We start from the raw sequence: 24,441 nt of genomic DNA, 5'->3' as shown, positions 1-24,441 counted from the left end.
GTGTGTGTGTGTGTGTGTGTGTGTGTGTGTGTGTGTGTGTGTGTGTAATAGCTTTAAATAGCATTCGATAGTGCAAGAGTGGCCACAGTGGACAAGATAAATTATGTTTCCTGTTAAGTTATTATGTTTGTATTTTAAAAAGGAAATGACTCCCAGATTATTTCAGTTTGAGATTTTTTAAGCTCTTCTAATAGAAAAGTATTGAATTATGTAACATTTTGATATTCTGATGATGATTGTCATTAATACAGGCCTTGAATTATTTATGGTCGTGTAAGAATATCACGGGTCTATTAAAACATGTAGCATTGGCATGTAATAGGATAAATGAAAATATTTTAAAACCTCTTACTGTAAATGAAATGAAGGGAGGAAATCGGAGTGGGAGATGAACCATGAGAGACTATGGACTCTGAGAAACAAGCTGAGGGTTCTAGAGGGGAGGGGGGTGGGGGGATGGGATGGGTTAGCCCAGTGATGGGTGTTAAGGAGGGCACATACTGCATGGAGCACAGGGTGTTACACGCAAACAATGAATCATGGAACACTACATCAAAAGCTAATGATGCAATGTATGGTGATTAACATAACATAATGAAAATAATAATAAAAAAACATTTAAGGTGCTCTCAGTAAAGTTAACGTATCACAGGGGTGGCAAACTCAGACACACCCATTCATTTACATTTTGTCTATGACTGCTCTGATTCCACATCTCTCCTTAGTGAGTGAATGAATGAGTGAAAGGCCTCTGAGCAGAAATTCTGCTTTCAAACCTTTACCCTGAGGAAGTAAGTCATGTATACAATCAAATGTTTACCTTGAGGAAGTAAGTCATGTATACAAATAAGTATGTACAGGGATGTTCATTCCACTGCTGTTTATAATATCAAGACAATGGAAACTAAATGTCAAAGAATAGGAGTCTGGCTAAGTTCTGGCATAGCTACACACTGGGATACTATGTAGCTTTTTTTAAGAAGATGTTATAGAAATGTATATATTTATATCAAACAGGGATCAGCAAAAGACAGCACTCTGGCCAAACTGATCCTGAGACCTATTTTTTACTACCAGAGCTAAGAATGGTTTTTATGTTTTAAAGGATTAGAAAAGAAAAAAATCAAAACCCCTGAGAGAGAGAGTATGTAGCTGGCACTTACTATCTGACCCTTTGCAGAAAATATTTGCTGGCCTCTGATATAGAATGTTGTGTTTGATGTAGAATGAGTTGCTGTGGATGGATTTAACACATTATAAAATATTATATATGGAATAATGCCATTTTTCAAAAATAAAACCATTTAGAAGGATAGATACTTAAGATGTTAACAATCGTTGTATCTAGTGGCTAGGATTAATGGGATTCTTTTGTCTGTTTGTGATTTTTCAATAATGAGAATATATCCGTTGTATCATAAATAAGAAAAATTAAAAATTTAATTATGGTGTTAGGTAAAAAGAATGGGGAACAAGAAGGAACTTCTGAGTTCTCAGGTGCAAAGGTATGGTTATCCATTTTACAGATGAGGCTGCTGAGGCTAAGAAATTAAATCAACTTGCTAGGGGGGCACAAACGTAAAACAAAAATAGCACGGCTGCCATATTTTTTGTTCAGCAACATCAGCATTTGATAAATGAAAATGTTCATCCATCAGCTGACATTGTTAATTATGAACTCTGTGCCCAAAGGCAATCTAGAGGTATCCTTCATATGATAAAGGAGGGTTATCAAATCAAAACCACTAGATTAATGGGATTAGATGTAGAACTAGATGGGTTTACATTTGCCTAGAAGGAAAACAGAGTAGCTTACATTTTGTATTTTTTTTAAAAAAGCAAACAAAACCTATGTAGACATAGATGTTTAGTTCACTTTGCAAATTTGCAAACTATGACTGCTGAGTAATGTACTACTTCACGTCTTTTTCACACCTATAGAGTTAATAGTTCAAATTCAGTCACCTGAGACAAAAAGAGCACATTTCCAGAAGCTCATGCCCTTCACCGTAAGAGAAACATGGAAGAAACATTTGACTTATCCTCAGGCTCTGGTACAGACAACTGTTTACAAAATTAGTCACCAGTTTAGAAGGAAAGCAAATACACTTACAACATTGAGAAGTCTTTACTGTAATGAACTGATAGCTAAAAACAGAAGGAAACATATGACTACAGAAAGCAGACATAAAAGCTCAGCAGTTTTTGGACCATTTAGTAGTGTATGAACAAAAAAGTCTAATATCCTTCAGTTATTCCTTGAGGGAGCCACTATCTTAGAGCAAAGAACAATCATGATGGTAACTATTATTGCTCTTTAAAAAGCACTTGTGCATTTAATCACTTTAATCATCTTGTGATTTGGGAAAATGATTCCCTGTTCACATATTTAGAAACTGAGGCACAGAGTGGGTTGAGTGCTCAAGATCTTACAGCTCTGTCAGCAGATGGCACAGAACTAGATCTTAGTCCCAACCCAGTGTCTGCATGTGATGCAGATGCTGAGTCAGCAAGACAGGATCTCTCTCTCTCTCTCTCTCTCTCTCTCTCTCTCTCTCTCTCTCTCCATTTCACTAAATCAAAAGAACAGATCAACGTGTTTTTAAAGACAATACAAATAAAAAGATTAAACTATAAATATTTTGATGTGTTTTAGAGGTGAGATTCGGTATCTGGAAAAATCCCTACCATAGGATGTCTTATAACTCAAAAATGCCAAGGAATCACTACATACTTGGATAGATGAGGCTGTCATTTTCTTCTTCTTATCTTTCTACTGGGCAAAGGTTACCAAGCTGGGATTTTGTATATTTTAAATGATTTGTGATATTTACCTGCAAATGTAATGGTAAACAGAACAGTCCCTGTTTTAACACTATGATAGCACATACCAGCAACCTTTATGGGTTCCACAGATTCTATTAGAATTCATAGCCAGATAGGGTAGATGTTTTTATAATTTCCTGTCTCTTTAGCAAGCACTATGTTTTCTTTAAAAAGATATTTTCTTTTTGATGTGAAATGTGTGTTCACACACTACGTGGCACACTTAACTAATATTAAGTATTATTAGCAATACACTGCATATTTTTCAAAACTTCATGTAAGTGAATTGCCCATTTTTTAAACCTAAACTGAGGTAGAATGAGCAGCTCAACAGCTCATCTCTGAGCACTGTATGATGGCGTGGACTATTATGCTGTTATTTATTGTTCATCGATGTTTTAGAAGTTAGATATCTAAGATAAGATGATGTATGGTACACCTAAGGATAATACTAAGTGCAAGAGCTGTTAGAACTTGCATGTTGAATGTATGTTAGAAGAGGGACCTATAACTTTCTGTCATCATACTATTTACTTTCTCCAGCCCCCATACTGCACCATTTATCTGTACAAAAAATATATTTCTTCTTGAGAAACAGTTTTTTAAAGGACCCTAATTATTTCTCAGGATCTTTCCTCTATCACACAGCCAGTATAATGTTTCTTGGTGGTGTCATTTATGTATCTTTGCCCCTGACAACTCAGAAAATTTCTATAACCAGTGAGAACTACTGTCTTTCTCCCTGCCCCATTCTGCAGGACCCTGATTCAGAAATTCTTACACTTGTTGTAAATAGGAGGCACTAAGGTGGTAAGTGTTGGGACTTCCTTGACCCAATGATGTGCTCTTTTACCCAACCCTTCAACTTCTGTCCCTGATATTTAAGATTAATGAGCTTGTCTTATTTCATCTGTTCTTTCTTACCATTTTTGAGGCCCTATTAATCTACCTCTCTACCCTGCTCTCTGTCAGCCTCCTTCCTCTCCCCTTCTGCTTTACCTCCTGTCCTCCACCACATTAATGCAGGGTGTGCACAAACAAGTACATACCTACCCCCAAATAAACACCCACCTGCCACCTCTCCAATCTTACCTTGTCCCTGGGACAATTTCTTGCTTTGTCCTCCTCCCATAGTTAGAGCCTGTATCACTCAATTTAGCCTCTACTTATATGTTAGTTCATATTACTGTTTTATGGTCTATATTTTATGTTTATATAGTTTTATATGCCCGGCTTGCCTTCCTGGTTGTAAACTCCTTGAGATCAAGGATCTTTTTTTTTCTTCTTGTGTGTCTCTCTTACAGCTTTTATCACATTGGGAAATATGTAGTAAGTGCTCCTTAAGTCTTAAAACCAGATCCTATGGAGCAGAAAAGTACCTCAGAAAGTGTCTTGTCTACTGCCCGCATTGTACATAACAGAAAATTAGAGAAGTGAAATGACCCATCTTCATTCTGACAGAACCGAAAAGTAGCGGACCCTGAACTAAAACCCAGGTCTCCTGATTGCCTGTTCAGCCTGCCTGTTACCAGGCCACTTTGACTCTGGCTTATGCTCTGGGTAAGCATAGGACCAATTCCAGCAGGAGGCGGCAGTGGTTTCTGCCCACATGGATACTGGTAATGTCTACCTTAAACAACAGCCTAAAATTCTCCGTAGGATTTCTCCCCATTTTTCATCTTGCTCTCTTAACTTTATAATATCTTCCCTATTCAGGAGCTTGAGAATGAAATTGGAGCCCTCAGGAAAAAATCAGTACCAAGATGCAATGTTATTAATTCATTTATCAACATTTATTCATTTTGACTAGGGGACACTTTAAAAAAAAACTTTAAAAAAATTCACTGTTAATTTTTTCATGAGAATAAATATTTTTAAAAAGCTAGCTAGGTCAAAAATGCCTATTCACTAGGTCATTCTATATCCAGATTTTAAAATTATATTTACCGGAATTTTTTTTCATTTCACTTAAACTGTGTGCTTTCATACATTAGAAAATCCAGTCTAAGGTACGGTTACATTGATTCTTCTTCATTGTGACTCATGGTTCCTGGCAGATGAGCATGCATACCCTTTGTATTTTGAATAATCCAGTTGGGGAGATCTTAATGCTTTAATTTTTCAGGAAAATGAAGAACACTCTCTTCATCTAATTGCCTAGAGACTAAAAATTGAATTATACTGAATCACAGAGAAGAAAAACAAAACAATTGACAAAAGTATTCATCTAATTTATAAATTCAAAAAATTAAGTTCGTAATGTAATTTGACAAATACAACAAATAATTCATATTATTTAGAAAAACCTGTTTGGGTTTTAATGATTACAGAGAGAATGCAAAGATTAGAAAAAGGCTGTGAAAGATGTGCTCACACATACCTGCAAGAAACTCACAGGGGAGAGTGTCTCTGGATCAGAAGAATTACTTGCGTCTGGGGTGGCATGAAGCTGGCATTCCCTTGGCTACAGCTAGTATGGAACTATCCCACATCAGAGCATTTAATTAGGCGAACAGGGCCTCTGTGAACCTCAGTTTCATCTGTATACCAAGATTATGGAACTAGATGACCCCTGATTTCCCCTCTGGCTCTAAATTTTTATGCATCCTTATTCGAATATTTAAACCTTTAGCAGTTGTACTCTATATTTAAAAGCCAGAGTAGCTCAATAAGTACTTATTGGTTGAATGATTAAATCTGGCCCATATAATGTGTGTTAATTAACTCAGCTAACAATATATAGGTTATTTCAGTTATTTTCAGCCAAAGATATTTATCATATCTATGGCATCTTGTGCTGAAAGCTTTATGTAGCGAAAATGAGTAATAGGTAAATGCTCCTTCTACTAATGGGGAATTAGTGTTTGATCTTTTAACAGTGAAGTTGTCAGCATAAGCATTTGAAGAAAGGCTTTGATATTGATTATGCGCTTCAAACTGAAGCATGTCTGAACTGAAATGGGCTCTTTCCAGAGCCAGAGCTGTCTGTTCTTACTCCTTTCTTCTTTCCTTACTCTTTGCTCTGACATGTAAATATTCCTGTACAGTTCTTTGGGGATCTGCAAACTAGAAAGGCAAAAAAAAAAAAAAAAAAAAAAAAAGCCATACATCTTGTTTACAGCCTTGTCTGATCCTATCTGTGAGGGTAAAGTAAAAAGAGAAATGTTTTTATTTGATAGATTCTAAAATCTGAAGTTTTTTAAACATTGATCAAAAACAGCAATAAGACTGTGATGATGTTCCTTAAATGTAATGAAAAGATACAGTTTTGGTGCAGTTATTTTGAAATCCTTAACTTGAGATCATAAAAGTTTTTTTATGTAAACCTGTTTGTTAGCTTCATGCTTGAAAGATTATTTTAGAGGCTATGCCATCATATTTTGCCACCCTTCTTTCAGCAAATTATATTCTTTTTTATTTTTTTGCTATGGATATAATCAGAATCTCTGATGCAGGATCTTTTTGAAGATTCCTTTTGGGTCCTAAGATGTCTGCCCATCTCAAATTGATTGGTGCAAGTTGCACACACACACAAAAAAATTTAATGGTCATTTTTTTAAAAAGAAAATATCTTCTATTATCAGCATGGATTGCATTTTATTAACTGTCATTTTTCTTCTTGCTCTCTTTGTAAAATCCTCCCCACCAAATATAAGTACCAGTAAACCCTAAAAACCAAGACTAAGAATTTGGTGGCAAATTAACACTTCCTATCTTTATAAAAATGATAATAGTTTTGGTTTTTTGTCAGTCTCATTTTAGTACTAGCTCTGTGACTTCTGAGTGCTAGTTTTTCTATAAATCGAAAATAGAAATTACGAGAACCAGAAAAGCTAAGTGATGCACCCAGATCCCACTCTGAAACCATAGCAGAGCCAATGCTGGCTGTCCAAGTGCTGGCTGGGTCCAGTACTACCTACGGCTTGCCTGTCCCATTTGAAGGAACACTGAAATACCATTTAAGTATGCTTTTTATGATCATTTGCTTTTCAGCACAATGTCCAGGGTGTTAAAACTTAACTGTTCTTTAGAATGATTGACGACATTTCTCCTTCATTCTTTAAACAGTATTAACTTTACAAGCTAGTTTGCAATTTTATTACATACTCACCATTTTAGGTAGAAAGATGTTCTCTTTGAGAATCTGGATTCCTCCTCCAAGTAACCTCTCTTCATATCTCAGGAGGAGATAACAAATCAAACATTAAGAATGAGGATTGACTCAGGCTCACATATGATTTCATTTAAGCATCAACATGTTAATTAATGGTTTCACCCACAACTGTTTTGTAATTGTGCCCAAGGTTGAGACTCTATAATATTTGACATAATTAATTATTTGCCAACAATAGAAACTAATAGAATAGGATGGAGTACTTTACAAGCACTAGAATATTCAATGGTTTCTCATTACAGTGCCCCAAGTATATTTATTAATATTCAACTGATTCATTCATTTATGAAATGAACATTTAATGAGTACCAGCTACTCTCCTTGGATACTAGATAGATGTATACAACAAGAAAGAAGATAGTCCATGCCCTCGTGAAGCTTACATCTAGTGGGATTGTCAAACAATAAACAATAAGTTAATTAGGGATGTGATAAATAGTGGAACAGAAATAAACAAGATGACATGATGAACAGTAAATGAAAATGGCTAACTTTACATGGGGTTGTTAAGAAAGACCTCTCATAAAAAGGGACATGGAAGCAGATTCCTGAAGCTAAGAATGAACTAGGCATACAGAGAGCTAGGGAACCAGCAAAGGCAGACTAGGAAACCTCAAGCTGTTGCCTATCTGTTAACTGAGAATATGAATATTCTCCCATACACTACTCATAGGAATGCTGTGGTGATATCAATAAATTTAAATACAAAGTGGCCTGATCTGGAAAAAAAAAATGGCCTAATCTGGGTTGGATATGTATAATAAGCAATGAAGGAGAGATGGAAGTCTTTTTCTCTACTTTTAGAAAGAAAAAATTACTTCGATGTACAAGAGAGTCACACCAGGAAGCATTTAGAGACCTGTATCTTGCTTTCTGTAATCAAATGCTGCATTGTGTGATGCCAGTTGTCAGTGCAGGAGTTCCTCCAGGCCTGGAGTTGGGACTTGGCTTCAGCCTTGAGGAGTGGGTGAATGTGGATCGGCCAGCAGGGGCAGTAAAGTGTGCTTCAGGGTGAGAGAACTATATAAATAAGTATACTAAGGAGGCACCACCACCAAAAAAAAAAGTAATTATGCAAAACGAGATGTGAACTAAGCTTATTGTGGTAAAATCATTTCACAGTCGATACATGAATCAAATCATCATGTTGTACATAATGTTACATGTCAATTATATCTCAAGAAAGCTGGGCAGAAAATCATTTTTTTTATAAAAGATAACTAAAGTGGACCAAACTTGAATGAGTGCTTGAAACCATGATGGCTCAGGCTGGAGCCAGAGTGGTCTTTGAGAGAATGGAAGATAATAGATTGGTCTGATTCATAGAAGTCATTGAAAAGTCAGTATATCAGTTTTTAACCTGATATTTTAGACAAGAGGGAATCATTATGTTTCTTGAACAAGAAAATTGTATGGTAAAAAGAACAATTTAGTAACATAGATACAGATGAATAGAGACAGGAGGGAAAATCCTGGAGAATGGGAGACTAGGTAGGAGGAGGACCCTCTTTTTTTTTTTATCATGACATTTCATCATACCTGGTGATGAAAATGAGGACTATATTCATATCATGGACTATACTCATATCATGGAATGAGCTGTATATGAAACTTTTTGGGGAAATGAATATTGACACAATATTGATGACTAAAGAGTGATAAATCAGTAGTCAAAATGCCTGCTCTCTCTCGAGCCCCAGGGACTGGCCAAACAGTGTCAGTGATGGAACTGGGCAAGTTTGCCTGGAATATTAAGTGATTATTTCATCTTGGACATGTTAAGTTTCAGACGACAACAGGACACCCAAATTGTGATGTGAGCACACAAGTAGAAGTACAGACTAGAGCTAACATGGAAAGTCAAATTAAGAAACGCAAACAGGTGATGAGAACTGAGGACTTAGCTCTTGAGAATGAATGCTTGTGATAAGAATATGTGTAATGGGGTCACAGTACATGTACACACACACACACACACACACACACACACACACACCCCACAACCTGAGTAGAAGGTACCAAAACAGCAGTGGGATAAAAGCCAAGACAAGAATTTCAGGCAGTAAATAGGAAAAGTTCTTAGGGAAATACTGCTATCATTATCCCCATGATACAACTAGCCTTTTAATGTGATGACTACATGTCCTAAGGTCTTTCAATATAAAAACGGATTCCCCTCCACAACCTTTAAAATAGCAAATGCTGTGGTTATCCCCACTTTATAGATGAGGGAGCTTAGCACAGAGAGTAAGAATTTGTCCAAGATTACCCAATCTGAAAAAGTTGGAACTGAGATTCAAACATAGGCATTGTGTTTTTCAAAGCCTGCATCTTTAACCTCCCACGCCATATGGTTATAATATCCACGATGGTATTTTAATTGCATCGTTTGACTTCCATCTTATGTAAGTTTCTTGAAAAAGAGTTAATTAATTAACAGTTTAAAAAGTGGAAACTAGGAAGTCAACAGATGGCTGGGCTGTGATTGGATAGTCCCTTTCAGTAGAAGAGAACTTGGAATTCTCTAGGGTAAGGCAGAGGAAGGGAAGAATATATCTTTTGATCTATTTTTTTCTTTCTCCTCTCCTTCCATATACTGTTGTTGAAATGGGAAAATTGTCCAGTTTAAAGAGAATGGGAAAAAATGGTACCTCTGTTTTCTAGTGCTTTCTCTATACTATAAATGTCTGTTCCTTATTTGTTTACCAGGAATGTTAGTTTATCGAAATTGTCAACCAAAAATTTACATGAAAACTCATTACTTTCTTAATTTTCATTAAGAGATGAGAGAATGTAAAAGAGTAGGGTTTCTGAAGTAGCATCAACATTGGCATTACTGGAGTGTGTTCAGTCTGGAAGCCCAAGTGCCTGGATTTGTCTGTGGGGAGTCTCAGGGCTTACTTAGAGCAGGAGTTACAGACTAGAACCCTTTCCTCTAGAGAAGCTACACAAGACAGTGGGTTTAAGGAATGCTTTCCCATTGGCTGGGAGAGGACTTTGTTTCCATTTTCCATGCTTTTCAGGGTCTCCCCAGCCTTTCTCACATCTCCATTATTTAAGGAAGAGGCAAGTGGAAATAGTTGAGTTCCCAGCGCCCATGCTCAGTCCTACAGTAGAAGAAGGAGGAGGGGCAAGGCACCTGCTTGCTGCCTCAACTGCCACAGGGAAAGCAGTAGCAGGTCTTCCTTCAATGGGACTGTGAATGGATGTCATCTAATTACTCTTCTTTTTTTTTTTAAGATTTTATTTATTTATTTGAGACAGAGAGAATGAGAGAGAGAGAGCACATGAGAGGGGGGAGGGTCAGAGGGAGAAGCAGACTCCCCGCTGAGCAGGGAGCCCGATGCGGGACTCGATCCAGGGACTCCAGGATCATGACCTGAGCCGAAGGCAGTCGCTTAACCAACTGAGCCACCCAGGCGCCCCTAATTACTCTTCTTGAAGCACAATGTGCTCAAGTGAACTGGCTGCTTAAAAACCTTCAATCTTTCCCATTTGAACGGAGTAAAATTCTTAGCCTTAGATTTATGACCTTCCATGATTCGGGCCCATGCTATGTATGTCCGACCTTGTTACCAGTAATCCTTCCTTTTTTGGTCAGGCAAGCTGACCTGTTCCATTTCTTCTACGTGCCCCCTCTTGCCTGTGTCTGTGTTTACACTGATGCCTCCAGGGATGCCTCCCCCACTTCCCGCTCCAATCTCTAGTATCACTAGCCCCTGACATGCTGCACCACAGTCCTCATCCAAATGCACTCTCCACCGCGCAGCCTTACTGAGCTCATCAGAACTCCCAGGTGATTTTATCACCAGTTCTCATTTTATCTACATTCTAGATATTTATGTGCATATATTATCTTCCTTATACATTCTCGGCGTAATTTGTACCTAATTTCACTTTGTATCTTCCATTTCACCTACACTTAACATCAGAGGAAGTTAAAACCGCAAAGCGTTGAGGGGACATAGAGGTTACTTATAATAATATGTCTTCTTAAAACTTCTCCTTTCTCTGTACCCTAGTAAATAAGTGAAGTTGGAACAGGACCAGTTCTCCCAATTTTCAGCCCAGGACAGCAGTGGTTCTCCCCCTGGCTTGCATTTTGGAATCACCTGACATCACCTGTGGTGCTTTAAAAAATTCTAATCTGGAAGCCCCAACCCATAGAATTTAGAGTCTCAGGGGTACAACCCAGACATCAGCATTTTTCAGATCTCCCAACATGATTCTAGTTGTGCAACCAAGATTGGTAATGAACTCCCCCACAGCATGATGGCCCCTAGACCATTCTTGCTTTGCTAGGTAATTCTGTTAATTTGAGAAACTTTTATTTTTTTCATATGAAGAAAATTTTAAAGTAGATAAGTGCCAAATGTGAGATGGTAGGATAATACCGTTTGTTTTGCTTACAACAGTAGCTTACATAACTGTTTAACTTTTCAGATATTTCGAAAGAAAGCAGTGGAACTTGGGGTAAAATTGCTACCTGCATTTCATACTCCCTCTGGAATACCTTGGGCATTGCTGAATTTAAAAAGGTAAAACTCTTCATTTTAACAGCATATTTTTGAAGTTGGAATATGCAATATTGTGGTCTAACTGGATGGATAGTTTCTTGCACGATGTCAGTGACCAATACCATTGGCAGTCTTGGCATCTGTCCTTGTGTTGGAAGCTATACGTTTTCCAGTGTTCCTCAGCCTTAGATGGGTTCCTGTCATAGGATAGCATGACCCCAACAGAGTCATCCAAGCCAAACGTGATTTGAGGTTTTCACTCTTTCATGGTGATGTTGCATTTTGTTTCTCTGAAAATACCAAGAGCATCCCATTATCTTTAAAATTGTCATCAAAGCATTTCACTTCCAAAGAATCCAATTCCTAAGAGCACTTACTTCGGTTAAGCTGCTGGCAGAGATACTGCAGAGCCAGAACCTTGACCAGGTCTCCCATGTAAGGAGCTGGTGTGACAGACACAGGGAGCACCTGGGCTGCCCTACCCACAGTTGTAAAGAAGGGAAGGGAACTGCCCTGCTGACCCAGATAAACCTGACCTTCTCATGCCATTGGGGTGGAGAATCCTGTTAAGCCAAGTCCATGGGAATTTTGCTGCAAGTAAACCTAGGCTAAACAGACTTTCTGGTATTTTCCCAGGGGGTAGTTTCAATTTTCATGACAGCTTGAACATTTTGTCAATAAACAGTTTTATCTTAAGCCTCCTTTTTAACTCCTTCTTCCCCGTAAGTAACTGTTTATGTACCTCCTTGTGGTGATGATGATGAGGATGATGATGATGATGATTTATCATGATAAAATATGAAGCTTTGTTCTAGGCTCTGTGCATGTATCACCACATTCAATCCCACAATAACCCAATAAGGTCGATACTGTTGTTATCTCCATTTTACTAATGGAAACTAATAAGGAACTTGTGTTGCAGAGAAATTAATTTGCCTAACATCATACTGTATTTAAGTGGTAGAGATAGAATATGTACTTAGACATTTATACACACATTGATGCATAGACACAATTTTTTTTTAAAGATTTTATTTATTCATTTGAGACAGAGACAGAGAGAGAGTACATGAGCAGGGGGAGAGGCAGAGGGAGAGGGGGAAGAAGGCTCCCCGCTGAGTCAGGAGCCTGATGTGGGACTCGATCCCGGGACCCAGGGACCACTACCTGAGCAGAAGGCACATGCTCAACCATTTGAGCCACCGAGTTGCTCCCTGCATAGACACAAATTTAACAGCTTTCTTGGTTTAGAAATACCAAGAGGATGTACAGGGTGGTTTGGCAGGATTAATGCACATTTATTCTTTTTTTTTTTTAAAGATTTTATTTGTTATTTGGCAGAGAGATACAGAGAGAGAACAAGTAGGCAGAGAGGCAGGCAGAGGGAGAAGCAGGCTCCCCGCCGAGCAGGGAGCCCGATGCGGGGCTCCATCCCAGGACCCTGGGATTATGACCTGAGCCGAAGGCAGCCGCTTTTGACCAACTGAGCCACCCAGGCGCCCTGCACATTTATTCTTAATTATTTATTTTAGTAACTTTCTTTCCTAAAATTAATCTTAAATAATCATGAAATTACTTATTTGGTTAATAAATCAGTTAAATGTCATGCTTTGTTTTCATTTGTATGTTACATTTCTATACCTTGAAATCACCCCGTACCTGTGTACTGTGTATAATAAGTGTGTGGGGGGGGTCGGGGTTGGGGCAGGGGTGTCGTTGAGCAATGAGACAGGGAGAGACCACATAACTAAGCCATGTTAACTTGAGGTAGTTCTCTATTATATGATGTGATTTCTCAGGATCCGTTTTTCCCTATTGGGGTCCTATGGTTTTCTCTGTTACCCTGAAGGTGGTAACATACGCTGCAGGGACTTAAAGCAAGAGTTAGTCTGTGCTAGGCCTGGAGACAGTGTGGTCTTTGTTTGAGATCCGCGAGTTTTTTATTTGGCTCAGGTATATCACCTATAATAACCTTCCATATCTTTGGACTTCGTATTTATAGATAGTATTCTGACCTAGAAGCAACTCTGCTACCTGAAATAAGACCTGCTTATGAAAACACTGTGCACGTTTAACACTCTTTTTCTTCCTCCTTACCCTCTGAGAAGAATGATATGGGCATAATAATACACTGAGCTAGGTGGTTAACAGGAGACCTGGTTCTAGGTATTTTACAGTTACTCTGGGTGTCTTCAGAGAGATCATCTCCATCCCCAGGATTATTTGTAAAGTGCAGTTAAGCTACTTCATTCAGTAGTTATTTTGTGAACCTTTACAGGTTTATAGGCCACTTTGAAATTCTGATGAAACATGGCCCTCTCCTCATAAAATGCACATTCCTGAGTATGCATATTTTTACACAGTTTCCCAAAGCTGACAGAACTGTTGGAGCCCACCTAGAACCTGAGAACCCCAAGTTTAAAATACTGGAGTGAACAATCACTCCAACCTTCTACTCTAAGATTCTGTGGAGCTAGGGCCTATTGCTTCCTGGAAGCTAGTGAAATTAAATGAGGCCCTACCAAAACTAGCAGAGACAGGTATACACCTACATCTTTGCAAAAGTTCAGCCAATTATTGTAAGGTGCTGATATCATCCAGTTAGTTCTAGCCTCTCTTAAAATAAGCGTCAGAAATTAGATTATTCTAAAGCCTATTTAATTTTACTTACTGTTTACTTCTAACAGCCGAGAGGATTTTTCCTTAGTTAAATCTACCCTTAGTGTACGGGGGAGATATGTTTCAGCACATAAAGGAACACTTCTCAAAACGCGTAAATACTGAGTCCTGTTACCCTTTCATATCCATACCTCTTGGAAACTCATTAAGTGGGGCATTATTTTTTTTATAAGATTTACAGTATTTTACATTAGAATTTTTTAATTCCAAGAATTGCAGGACAGTTGTATATGGTAAAAACTAATGTGCCATTTTATTTTTGTATCCTCTAATGTTTTCATGTCAAACTGGAGGAAATTAGGTGACCCTTTGACAGCTGATGGGAACACTTCTCATTTCTTCCTGGCTATCTGTATGAATTTTTTATTATATATTTTATCCATTCTCAGGCCCATTTACTAAATCACAGTGACTTACCCAAATTCAGAGAAGCAGCCATGGCAAAATTAATGGTACTATCAATTCACTAAAATTCCTTATGTCCCTTTGAATCCATTCTCCCTCCAGCTGTGAGATTTATTTATCACCTTAAAGAATATCCTTTAGGAAAAGAAGACAGAGTTTCCTATTTGATCTGCAATAACTGCATTTCAGGATGTGCTGTTCCTGTCAACATGCACATCCACGCTGTTTCCTCTGAATATCTGTATTTTTACAGTATGGGCCAGAGGATAAGAGACAGTGGGCATGGAGCTTCTTTTCTCATTTTTTGAAGACTGTCACCAGTAGAATTTTCCAAAGAGAAAAGAAAAAATATGTCTGACAAAAGCATATTTTCTTAATTATCTTCTCAGAATAAGGGAGTGTCTGTGGAATGATGCCCATAAGAATAAAGTGCTTGAGGATGCTTTTTAGAAGAGCTACATACTCACTGTTGACTGGCTTTGAAAATTTTGGCAATAATTACAATGGGAGTAGTATAGAATATGCTGTCGGTAATAACATAGTTCTCTTTCCTCTCAGTTTTGAAAATACGGATGCTGCTCTTTGCCAACACCTATATGTTAACAAAAAATGTGAACTTTGTGGGTGTTACCTATTCACATCTGTCTAGTATTCAGATTATTGCCTGAAGATAACTGTTTCTTTACCTTTTCTTTGTAAGAAATAACATTTATTTTAGTCCCTGCTGTGAAGTTTCTGTGCTAGGTCCTGGGAAAGATTTTCTGTTTCTCTCCACTTTATTTAAAAAGATAACAGACATGGTCTTTCCCTCAGGGTAGTCACATCCTGGTTGGTAAAGCAGAATGTATATTTTATATGTTACTATATTACACACTCACTCATGTAATTGACAAATGTAAGATGTTCTGTGCCAAGGAGAGATAATAAGTACTCCCCAAGTTGAATTTAAAGCAAGCAGTAGTTTGAATTGGGGAGGTTGATGCATTTGGAGCCAAAACACCAATAAGTCAAATTGTATTTCAGCATTTGTACAAACTGAGAATAGCAGAGAATCTAAATAATTTACTCGTACGCTACATTAGGAATTCTGTTCCAAAATCTATTCAGAAAAAAATATATATAATTATCTCTTTCGCTACATCTGTAATCTTAATTCGAGAGCTGCTGTAGTAAGTTGTAAGTTAATCGGAATTGTGATTTAATAGCAAGTGGTAATTTGAACAGATACCTAGTGTTACACATGGGACCTGATTCGACTAACATACCGGCTTCAGGAATACGATAGTAGAATGAAGATGTATAAGTTATATCACACCTCTGCTAAAAGGAAAGCATTGCCTTTTTATAGATTAGAATTTTGGTGGAACTCAATTTCTCTAATGTGAAAATGTCAAAATTTGATGTCTGATCTTATTATTACTGTGAACAGGAGGCCCTCTGCATTCTTTTCCTGCACCCTACAGAAGAAAAATCACCTCTGTGGTTTGTAAAATCAAGCATTTTACCATTTCCATATTCCTGGGTATAATTCAAGCCTAGGTAGAGTTAACTTATTAGATTTGGGGTGTTCTCCAGTGTGTTCTTAATTTAAAATAATAGAGTTAATGTTCCCATTATTCATTTCTATCACAGGGCATACAGTCTGGGCATACCTAATAATCATTCTGCCTTTTTGATAAATGAGTTAGTTTTAGCTATATTCTGTTTTATCACTTGTTTCTCTTTGTGGATTTTTCTAAACTGACACTTGGCGACACTTGCCTGGTGGTTTTATTAGGTTAGTGAAAGTGTCTACAGCATGCGTTTTGGTGGCGCACATCAAGGAATCTGCTGGAAGTGACTGATCTCCGTTCCAGCTCTCATTAGTCAGCAAGGTGATGAATGAGCACAACTCCCTCACCTGTTTTTATTTCCTGCTTTGTAAAGCCTTATTTACTGACTACTCTGATTACCAATACAAATACACTCTATATCATTAGTTACATTGCAATTTGTATTATTATAATTAAGTTGCAAATTGCTTTACTTTAACTGAAATGGGACCTTAATTAAGAATAGTACATAGCTTAAGTTTTTCTAATAGTGAAAGATTATCCTGTGTGAAGCATGTACTGTGTACATTATAACAAAAAGCAATAGCCCCTCTATTGCATTTTATGTTGGTGGTGTAAAATGCTTAAGTATTAATTATAGTTGGTTTTAATAGACACAAGTTATGAAAGACAGTCTAATTAGGATAAATATTTTTTAAATATTTTCCATATATCTCCTGGTGTTTTATTTGCCCGTTGAAATATAGATGTCCACATTATTAAATTTATCAAATCTTAAGATAAAGCAGGATACAATTTCATACTTTAACATCATAAGAATAAGATTTAAAAAACCAAGAAACATTTTTTAGCATGAGCAAACTCATTTAATGATTTGCAAATACTCTGAAGCAAAATAGCAGTTAGTTATGCTAAAAAAGGTTCTGCAGAAGTGATACAGCCTGAGTGTAAAATCAGGGCTGTGTCTTATACTGTCTTTTATTTGTATGTTGTATGGACCTGTTAGGAATTCAAAGAGAAGTCCAACCAACTCTAGGAAAGAAAGAAGTTCCAGTCTCTCCAAGCATCTTAAGCTAACCTACTCTGTTTCTATTTTTTCTGATTGAATCTTTTATTAAATTGGGTTTCCCTCTTTTATCTGTTTTAATTCTTTTGGTCACTTATACATTTCTGGAAATAGTAATAACTGTATTTTAAGATTTTAATACAGACATGTACAAAGTTATTAATATCAGACATTAGAATATTAGTAACATAGTTAAAGCTGCTATTTATTAACATTGTCAGTATAGCTCTTGATCTTGGATAATTTCATTAAACTGAGTTTGTCTTCTGATAAATTAAACTAAAATAATAGCAATAATCATACTTATCCTGATGATCTCAGAAGGTTTTGTGGAAATCTAATGAATTAATTGTAAGAGGAGATTTATCGTTTTAAAGTGATATGAAATAAATGTAAATTGAAATTATTAATTTATGGTCTTGTTCTCAATTTTCATTATAAAATTATGTGGGGGTGTGTAGGTGTACATATCATATACACACATATGATAAAATAATATGTAGTTAAAGCTTATTTGGTTTTGATGCCTCTTTATGGCAGTTTTTAAGCCATTCAATGCCTCTAACCCATTTTCAAGTCCGATTTTCAAGGTCAGGAAGAGAAATGGTATTGGTAGAACCAGCTGGGAAGTGTGGAGAAAATGTCTCAATGTAGTACATGTAGGACTCTGGCTCCATACTCAAACATTTATTATTTTTTAGACTAGTTTTGAATTAGCCTATAGGGTCAAAATTCAGTTTTCTCTCTAAAATTATGTTTATTGGTGAATTATCTCCTCTAGAAATAAGGACTGCTCCATCCATAAGATTTAAGAGGAGTGCGAGGCAATGACATGCATTGTTCTTTTCCCAAGTCCCACATATTAGCTCGTGTTCAATTAATATGGCACAAACCTTGTCTGTGAAAATAAGTGTATATTTTTGCTGTAAACATTCACATGGCCCTCTTTCCTACTTCTTAGGCTGCCCAGCTTCTATTGAGGGTCCAACTGCTGTGGTTACTTTCTGTCAGTGATTCTCAATCTTTCCAGTGCTTAGAATAACTAGGGCATTTAAAAGTGTCTATTATTGCTGCCTTCCTCTCCCCCAGTCTGTTTCATTTGGCTTGGAATAAGGTCCTGGCATATTTCAAGCCTCTTCAGCCATTCCAGTACTCAGCTGGGGCTGAGACTCACTGCTTTAAGTCTAGTATGTATATCCTGAGGAGTCCAGCTTCATTTCTCTTCTCAATTACCTTTGAAAACGTTTCCCTGCGCATTGATGGTCAATTTAACATTGAAATATAAAAATATTAGAAAACTGGTTTGAAAATATCCAACTTTAATAGAACAGTAGTTCTCAAATTTTAGAGTATGTAAGAATTGCCTAGAGGGTTTGTTACAAACACATATTGCTGGGCTCCATCCACAGAGTTCGTGATTGGACAGGTTTTTGGTACGGCTCCATAATCTGCATTTCTCACTGGATCCCAGCTGATGCAGAAACTGATGCTCCTGGTCCGAGGACCACACTTTGAGACCATTGTAATATAAGAAATGAGCCATCAGAACCATGTAGATTCTTAAATCTCAGAGCTGCTCAGTGAGGCCCCCAACTCCAAACGTCCTCGGGCAGAGGGAGGGGGGAGGACTGTGAGGGTTTCTGTGTCTATGACTAATTTACTTTTGTTAATAGTTATCCAACATTTTCACTTAACTCTAAGCAGTTTGTTGCTTCTTCTGAAAAGCAGCTAATTCCAGACATTAAGTGCCCAACAAGAGTTTACGTATTCTCTTTTCCCCTTGCACTATTCTTTTTTTAATCCAGTAAGACTAGAAAGCAAATGTTGGTCCATTTTAGCATAGGGGGAGGGGGAAAAAAAGGCATTTTAATTAAGGACTTCGGGGTAACTTAGAAAGCTAAGAGCCATTTCTGTAAAAGCCATTCCTGTAGCTCGGGCGGAGCAACTTTATTTTAAGCCGCTGGTGACCTGGCCCATACCTGAGGGCGTTGCAGAGCCAGAGAAAAGAGGCTGTGATCATCCTCCCATCCGGAGAGGAGGAGGGAACCTAGGCTTCTGGATCATTTAATTCTCTTACCAAGCTTCCGATCACTACATCTATGCCAAGCATGCAGGAGCTTGACCAAACTAATGGCCTTTATGTATTCCCAGTGAACAATAAGGATAGCAGCACTTAATTTAAATGTACTTTGTGTATATCCTCCTTTATTGAGACTTAAGCAGTTCTGAACAAAGGATGCTTTGCTGCTTCTTAGTCATGCGTTGGCAGGCAGTAAGAATTTGAAGAACCTCACCGTGCACGGTGCCTGAACTCTTCCATTTCTTCCCACTCCTCTGGCCATAACTGAAGTTCATACCCAGGTAAATGAGATTTTCAGTGTCTTTTAATTCCCTGGAGGAAGGGGCAGACCACATCCGTCTTTGAACACAGGCTTGCACAGTCCTCATGACTTCTGTGCACCACCCCACCGTCTTGCTTCATGAATTCCCATCTGCCACAGACCGCTTCAGCTGGGCTTCCAGTAGGGCGATGGCAGAAAATTGACACGTGAATGCTGTAAAGTGCCATGGTTCTATTCAACCACGGATTCGATGCTGAAGTTTTTTTTTCTGCATTTCCTTGAGTACCTACATTTAAGGCTGAATTACAGCATATGAGTAATTAAAGTGCAGAAATTTATCAGAGGTGACATGGAGGCAACTGAGAGACAATCTATCCCAAGAGGACTGCTTAAATCCCTTAAAAAATGATTTGTGGTGTGTGGGAAGTCTGTTAAGAGTCCTTCACTCTTCAGTTTTTGGCAGATAGATCCTTGGTACAAAACCCACGTACTGGATTGTTAAATATGACCACTGCTTTCCCCCACAGCCTCCCCACTGGTTAAGCAGTTAACTCACCAGGACAATTTTAAGGACGATTATAGTTATTTGAATGCAACAAACTCAAAATGGCTTTCATCTTAAGTTTTTCAAAGGCGCAGAACTAGTATTCTACAGATTCAGCTTTGTTCACTGTATTCGCACAATCGGTTGCAAATCAGACGTGGCAATTTGAAATATATTCTGTGTACAGGACTTAAATTAGGAACAAGTCAGAACACATAACTCATACAATGCCTTTACAGGTCAGCAGTGGAATAATCTTTTCAAGGAGCTTGCTATCCTGGGTTTTTAATGAAGCAGCAATCAATTTTTCCTGTGATTAATCTCAAGACCAGGCTCATGTTTTTAGTGTGGGGCAAACCTTTCAAATATTTGATTAATAAAGTTTAATTTGAAAGTTTATGAAATCGTTTGATTAGATGTTTGGAAATCAGCCTAGGTGTCAAAGCCCTTTCTCAACCCTTATTATTGTTAATCATTTAAATATTCAACTAACTACATGAATCTTTGGGAATTGGAATGTCAATATAAAGTATTTATACTACAGCCAATAGTTTTTAAAGGCTTTCCAATCTCAGTGTGTACATTAACCACTCCATATTTCCTGCTCATGCAGTAATAGTAGTAGTTGATCTGCTGTAAAAAATGGAGTGAGCAATAATTGATTGCAGTCTCTTTTATTAACTAGAAAGAGAAAAGTGATGGAGCAATAATAAGAATTAATTGTAATTTACTAATTTGGAAATTAATGTGCAGCTGGGCATGAGTACAGGCAACGCAATTTGGTGATTTAGCAATCATGACAAATTCTCTTCATCTGTAAGGTAGAGATTTGCTAGCTTTTCTTTATTTGATTTTTAGTAACAGACCTAGTTTTAGGAAGACTTTATATGAATGCTCATGTTGCCCTTTTATCCTGGAAATGTCAATCAGAGTTTAGCATTATTAATTAGATCTTACTTTCCTTCTTTGTCATGTCATGCTATAGTTTTTATGGAACATTTGTACAAAACAGTGATTACTGGTAATTGACCTGCATATGTTGAATAATCTTAAGATGCTACTGAGAGTTTAATGTACCTTGTAAATTGAGAGGCTTCCAATTAAGTCGAGTTCTTAACATAATCACTTTCAAAACTAATCAAGTAATAGGACATTAGTAAAGCTCTTATTGACTTAATTGTGACAAATTAATAAACAGATCCAGTGCAATTACTATAATGGTTCTATCAGTGAGCAGTTTCCCAAAATTTAAGCATAAATCTATTCTACCCCCTGGAAGTACAATAAAAGTTACATAAACCATTTTAAGGTGGATATCATTTCTAATAGCTGTGTGTGAGTACATCATACAAATACCCTGGATTTGTTGTGTGTTTCTTTCTTTTTAAATATGACTATATTTATTTCAAAGGGCAGTGAATCTACTTTCTACACCCTAAAGCATATTTTATAAGAAATCTTCTAGAGGGCTTGGACAAAATGATTCAGACACATTCTTGGGTTCTCTCATCTCTGTTTTTCTCTGCCTGTGCCCTTTGGGTTGGTACCCTCTCTCCTCAGAGGCTGTAGAATGTCTTGTCCCACTCTCCGTCCCAAAGAGCTGTCAGCATAGTGCCTTTTTATACCTCGTTGGCACTCTGCAAATGGACTTTGGGAAACAAATGAATTATGAATTACAGATTTGCCATAATTTTTTAGTATCTGACAGTGCCAATTTCTATAACTTTGCTGATTGTGTTTAAGAAAATGGCAGCAGGGGTACCTGGGTGGCTCAGATGTTTAAGCGTCTGCCTTCGGCTCGCGTCATGATCTCAGGGTGCTGGGATCAAGCCCCATGTTGGACTCCTGGCTCAGTGGGGAGCCTGCTTCTCCCTCTGCCCCTCCCCCTGCTCATGCCCACTCTCTCTCTTTCAAATGAATAAATAAAATTTAAAAAAAATGGCAGCAGAAAGAACAGGAATATAAGTCCTGCTTCCACTACTTTAAGAATAGTGTGACAAATATAAATATTTCTTAAATCACATCAAACTATGTGTTTAAGATGCTGTGTTTCACTGAATATGACTCTATTAAAAAATAACGTGATCACATTTCTTCTTTCTCTAAGCTTTGGTTTTCTCATTTGTTGAAGTGGGATTAATGAAGTGTATCCGTTTTACTGGGAAAATATTTATGACAGAACCCCAGAATTCAAGAAGCTGGGGGTCTTTTAGATCCAAAAGCGTGGATCACTGGAATTTCAGGATCCTGAAATCATCACGGTCGCCATCCATACTGTCCATCCCTTCCATCTGTATTTAAGTTAGACCTTAGCGTAAAGCATGGATTTTAATGTAAAGAACTGTGTGTGTATAATAGGTATACACATATCTGTAATTCTTTCAAGCCTCCCATGCGTTCAGTTTATAACTCAGTCTTCCTCAAATAAGGGAAGCAGTGTAGAGTCCTCATAGTAATTGTCATCTGGAACAACAAAGGGAAGTAAAGTACACGATTTAACTGCCCAGCTGAAGAAGAGTTATTTTTAAATTATTGGAATAACCTAAAATAAGGACTGCAATAAGGACAAAAATTATGGTGATTTCATTAATTCTAAGGCATTAAAATTGTGGTTCTTGAAAAATTCGTGTTAATACTGTATAAAGGCAGCACTTTTAGCCACTTAATTTACATGCAATTATTGTAGCTAGCTGCATGATGGAATTTGCACCCCACTCTTACATCAGGACCGTAAACACATGGTTTTTCAGCTTTTTTGCCTTCTTAATAGTAAAATATTTTTGAGCACTCACCCTAGAACATGTACTTTTATTTGTAAATTATGTATACATGCACCACTATATTAATATGTCCTATATATTTAAAAACACTCAAAAAATAAAATCGTAAAGGATAAGAAATAGATGAGGAAATAAAATACTTTTATTAAGAGTAATTGATCATTTTAGTCAGAGCGGTGTGATTTGTTTTGATTTGGTTTTTTCATTTCAGTTTAAGGCTTATGATACAGTGAATAGTCAAAGGTCTTATTCTATGTTACTTACTTCAAAACTTGGTTCTAACTCTGTCCAGGAGGAAAAGATAACAAAGTTGTGTTGTTGTGAGAAGTGTAATACTGGCTGACCTTCCCAAACATGGTGTTTGTTTTAAAATCCCATCCTTTGGTTATGCAAAGAATATTCTTGTAATTCTGTCAGAAAATGTCAGTCTTTCCTGATACCATCCTTTGTTCTTACAAACTAATAGAAAGAAAAACCTCTGGAACTCTTCCTTTAGAAGATTTTAAAGCAGAATAGAAACTTTCATTCTTAAGTTTGATACAAATATGAGTTAGAAGGTGAACCACTTTCATAAATGTTTTCATAAATGTCCAGTTTCTAAATGGTCTTTCCCTAGAGTTCTTTCCAAATTTAGATTCTTTTATCAGTTTTAAATTGTTACATTTTTTCAAGTTGTAGAATAAGCAACAACTGTTATTTTCTTCCTATTTCTTCTCCTTCTCCTCCTCCTCCTTCTTCTGAATTATCTGGTAGGTAAATTCTCCCGACAACCACTTGTCTCAGAAAACGTCATCAAATAAGGACATTTTTTTTTTCTGAAATGTCAACTCTTGATTAAATACTTTGCCTCAAGACAATGAGAAAATCTCTGTTTGTTGCAAAATATGTTCATGGTCACGGTCCATCTCTTTACAAAGTATTTGTAATATCATAATTACTGTGAAAGGTCTTGGATTTTCAGATCAACTGCATTGATGACATTCTACAGCTCATAAGCCATGATACCTCGAGAATCGCTGATAGCAGTGGAACAAGTGAAGTCCCCTGCTGATCTCTTCTCACAGTGTAGTCTCGGCAGGAACATCATGGGGGTATCTTGTATGAAACCTTTTACATAAACACCAAGGGAGGGGAGCAGTGGATATCTGAATATTTAATTTGATAAAGCTTTTTTTTTTCCTTCCAGATAAAAAATTTAGAAATAGCAGCTTTGATAGTTTCTTCCTGTGCTCTAATTAAGAGTCTTGCATTCTGCTTCAAAGGCTACTGCCATACACAATAAATATCCAAATGTCATTTACCTTTGTCAAGCGCAGACCAATGTCTTATCATGTGGCGGTTTATAATGGGCACATTGTCTCGTTATATTAAGTGGACTTTGATCCTGTTTAGATTATTCTTGAGAATATTTTTTAAATTGGTTTCAAGGGAAGTTCTAAATTACTTTTAACCAGCTCTAAATATTGTAAGACTGGATAACCTTGTGGCACACTCTCCATTATTTGTATTAATTTTCACCACTTTAAAGTGGGTTAGCTGTGAAAAGATTGCTAAT

At 37.2% G+C, this 24,441-nt stretch overlaps 1 protein-coding gene across 2 annotated transcripts in view; it reads left to right on the top strand.

The window, feature by feature from the left end:
• Positions 1 to 24,441, top strand: part of MAN1A1 (mannosidase alpha class 1A member 1) — a 162,223-nt gene that overhangs the window by 83,803 nt on the left and 53,979 nt on the right. For both annotated transcript variants that reach the window (XM_025864927.2, XM_025864919.2), the window contains exon 6: positions 11,444 to 11,538. In XM_025864927.2, coding sequence (XP_025720712.1) covers positions 11,444 to 11,538 — 95 coding nt within the window. The remainder of the gene's footprint in view (positions 1 to 11,443; positions 11,539 to 24,441) is intronic.

Source organism: Callorhinus ursinus, unplaced genomic scaffold (assembly GCF_003265705.2).
Source record: "Callorhinus ursinus isolate GAN/ISIS: 27379988/994484 unplaced genomic scaffold, GSC_fseal_2.0 scaffold6, whole genome shotgun sequence".
Taxonomy (NCBI): Eukaryota; Metazoa; Chordata; class Mammalia; order Carnivora; family Otariidae; genus Callorhinus; species Callorhinus ursinus.
This window is presented reverse-complemented; position numbering and strand designations above follow the sequence as displayed.